Raw genomic sequence first — 3646 nt, 5'->3', positions numbered from 1 at the left:
GTTGGAGCAATTGGCTTTAAGTGTCTTGCCCAAGGACACAAACGACCACAATGGTAGCAGCGTCGAGCCTTGAACCCATTACCTCTGGGTTACAGGCAGGCGCGCTAACCACTACGCCACGGCACCGGACAAAATATTAAATAACAAATTAACTCTTAAACCAAGATGTAAAACTCCATTTAAACACAACTACGAACCTTCACAGTGTATTCTAGCAGTTGATTAAGTCTCAAAGTATCGACAATTAATGGTTGACTTGAGGTTTCATTTGTTGGGACGTCGCATAATGACGGTGTTCGTGTACGACTGGTTTCATCCGGATCGTCAACCTTTTCCATTTTGTTGGAAACTTCTTCAGTGTCTGATGACAGATATATAGTAGATTAAATAAATGACGGTTTAACAAAATTATTTTTTATGGAACTTAAATAGTATAAAAATAATTTCTATGTAAAATTTCAAACATTTAAAAAAATTTACATAAAAAATAATTTTCATGAAGAAACCAAAAAATCCCATGAAATATAACTTTAAAAATAGATTAAAAGAAATAATAATCTACCTGAAAAAATATTAGTTAGAAAAAAATTCACATAAAAAAATTCATAAATAAATTAATAAGAAAATAAATTTAACATCCACCTGATTTATCCTCATCCTCCTCACAAAGATCGATGTTGGCATCGGAAGAAACCTCGTTCTCCATCATTTCATCTTCCCCCATCATCTGGTGGAACGCGGAGTCCGGAGGATGCTCGTCGTTGATCTTACAAACAATCAGATCATCCTCGGCGGTTGGGAGGTCGGGGAAGATCATCTTTGTGGAGGATTCTGACCCCGCATCCTTTTCATATGCCAACTTTTTCGATCTCGAAAACCAACCATCGTCCTGATTAGCGCTCGGAAGATTTTCATCCTCAGTGTTTGCAGGATTCTCATCCGACGAGATGATCTTTGGGGAAGATTCTGATCCCGCATTCTTCTCCTCCCCAGGGGAGAGACTACGACTCTTTATCCCATTCTGCACCTCCATCTTTGTGCTGCTCTTGGAGGAGGACACATCGTTGCTTTCCTCGTCTTCCGTGCTGATGACCCCGTTCGTTTCCGGGTCGTCCCTCACATGCATGTCGAGCTATGGAATAACTTTTGTATTATAAATGTACGTGGGATATTGCACAAACATAAAATCTTTATGTCGCATAAAACACAATGTATTTCCCACGTTTTATTTTTCAGATACACATGCATGTGTAACTAAGTAGAAATAATGTTGCTTTTGAGTAATTTTTTAACATTTTACAATTTCCGTTGCTTTTTAATATCACATGCATGTCAAACTTTGGAATAACTTTTGATTATAAATGTATATTTTAAATGAATAAAGAAATTACCCGAAACATTGTATATGCACATGTTATTCTATATGGGTAAGGTCCTACAGTGAGGCACGCCATGGGACCTGGGATTTAGACCAGAGTTGGCCCATTACCCCAACATTGTATATGCACATTCTATTTTATATGGGTGAGGTCCTACAGTGAGACACGCCATGGGGCCTGGGGTTTAGGACAGAGTTGGCCAAATACCCCAACATTGTATATGCACATTCTATTCTATATGGGTGAGGTCCTACAGTGAGGCATGCCATGGGACCTAGGATTTAGACCAGAGTTGCCCATTACCCCAACATTGTACATGCACATTCTACTCTATATGGGTGAGGTCTGATATTAAAGCCAGCATTGTCCCCCAACACACAATGTATATTTCACCTTTGGTCTTTTCTTTTTACTCAGCATCCCGCACGCCCACTTATTTCTACGTCTCGTCCTCTTTTTAACAGCCGAAGATTTAGTGGGAGTCGCTTTCATGTGATCTTCTAACACGACGGTGGCTTCCTGGAGGATTGTGGCTGTGGAACAAAATTGATGAATGTCAAATCTTAACTCATGAACTCAACATCACAATTCATAAACACTGTAACTTATTGTTAAAGAGAATAAACACCCCTGACTTCTTGTACGTGGTATCTGGTTAGGATGACATTGAAAATACATGATTGTGACAATAATATTGAACAAGGTCGTAGTGCAGTGGTTGGGCGCTCACTTTATAAACAAAAGATACCAGGTTCGAAGCTTGCCGCTGCTACTATTGTAGGCGTATGTGTCTCCTTGGGCAAGACACTTAACGGAAATTGTTCCAACCCAGTGGTCACTAATGGGTTGTCCAAATTGTTGACCATACATAACAAACAATTTCCCACTAAGTTACAAACGTGTCAACTCATAAGCAGACACGAGGTGTATGAAACAGAACACCGAGGTGTATGAAACAGAACACCCGCGTTATAATGACTGTTATTACCCCGCCATGCGAGGATAAATAAGTTACATACGTGGTAACTCGTAAGCAGACACCAGGTGTATGAAACCGAACACCCGTGTTATAACGACTGTCGTCCCCAATGTTCAACACACATCATTAACAATCACCTTCATTATTTTCCATCCTCTTCTGCTTGGGCAATACATTATAATACGAAGGAGCGAACTTGTTCGGGTTTGCTTTCCTTCGTTTTTGTGCCTCAATAACTTCGTTACATTTCCTCTCAAAGTTGGGATCGAGGTCTTCCTCTACGATGGCGTGCGCCATATCGCGCAGCAGACACGCACGGTGCCGAATTGATTTATCTGAAGTATTAAAAAAATTTAACAGATTTTTTAAATTTTTTTATGGAATAAACATTCTGTTTTTTAAGAAAAATTGTTTAAATGAAATCGTTTTCTTATTTAAAAAAAAATATATATAGGCTTTCTTAAACATTTTTATGAAATAAATATTCCGTGTTTTTTTAAAGAAAATTTGTTGTATTTTTAAAATAAAATATTTTTCTTTATTTTATAGAATATTTTTTCTAAAAATTTGGTGGCCTTGCCATAAAAGCTTAACATGTGTTGGATTTGGATAATAGAAATTGTTTTTAGTATAAATGACAACGTAACGTAATTGTATTAAAGTTATTTAAATGATATAAATTTTTCTAAAAATTTACAAAATTGTTAGTACAAATTCCAGCGAAATTATATTTAAGCCACATAAATTAGTGAAAATTATGAAATTTTTTGTATAAATTCTATCGTTACCTTCTGCGCACAAGTCTGGGTTATATTCCAACGCATTGCTGCACACTAGACCAATGTCATGCAAGAATAACGCCACGTTTTGATATCTATGTTGGTCTATTTTATTCATCATTGTAGAAATATCCATTGGGTTTTCGATGACATCCGCATAGTCCGGAACTTCTTCCAAATCGACTGGTTTCAAAAACACCTGGGGTTTTGAGAATTATTTATTATAACTTTTGATATTCTTTTTGCCCAGCTGTTTTTTTTCAACTGAAAACCGACATCCTAATTTTTTCTGGCTGTGAAACTACTTGTGACCTTAACTTTTGTGACTTTAAAATTTTGTGACTCTAAAATTTTGTGACTTTAAAATTTTGTGACTCTAAAATTTTGTGACTCAAGTTTTGTGACTCTAAAATTTTGTGACTTTAAAATTTTGTGACTTTAACATTTTGTGACTTTAAAATTTTGTGACTCTGAAATTTTGTGACTCTCAAATTTTGTGACTCAAGTTC

The 3646-nt window shown here is 36.5% G+C and overlaps 1 protein-coding gene across 1 annotated transcript in view; it reads right to left on the bottom strand.

The window, feature by feature from the left end:
* The window catches only part of LOC100180970 (ATPase family AAA domain-containing protein 2), an 18143-nt gene that overhangs the window by 1236 nt on the left and 13261 nt on the right, over positions 1–3646 (bottom strand). The window contains exons 17-21 of the mRNA XM_026836195.1: positions 3147–3351; positions 2496–2693; positions 1773–1912; positions 643–1132; positions 198–361 (exon numbers count right to left, since the gene is read on the bottom strand). Of these exons, the coding sequence (XP_026691996.1) occupies positions 198–361; positions 643–1132; positions 1773–1912; positions 2496–2693; positions 3147–3351 (1197 nt within the window). The remainder of the gene's footprint in view (positions 1–197; positions 362–642; positions 1133–1772; positions 1913–2495; positions 2694–3146; positions 3352–3646) is intronic.

The sequence above is a fragment of the Ciona intestinalis genome, chromosome 1, assembly GCF_000224145.3.
Source record: "Ciona intestinalis chromosome 1, KH, whole genome shotgun sequence".
Taxonomy (NCBI): Eukaryota; Metazoa; Chordata; class Ascidiacea; order Phlebobranchia; family Cionidae; genus Ciona; species Ciona intestinalis.
Note: the sequence above shows the minus strand (reverse complement) of the source record. Positions and strands in the feature narration are given on the sequence as shown.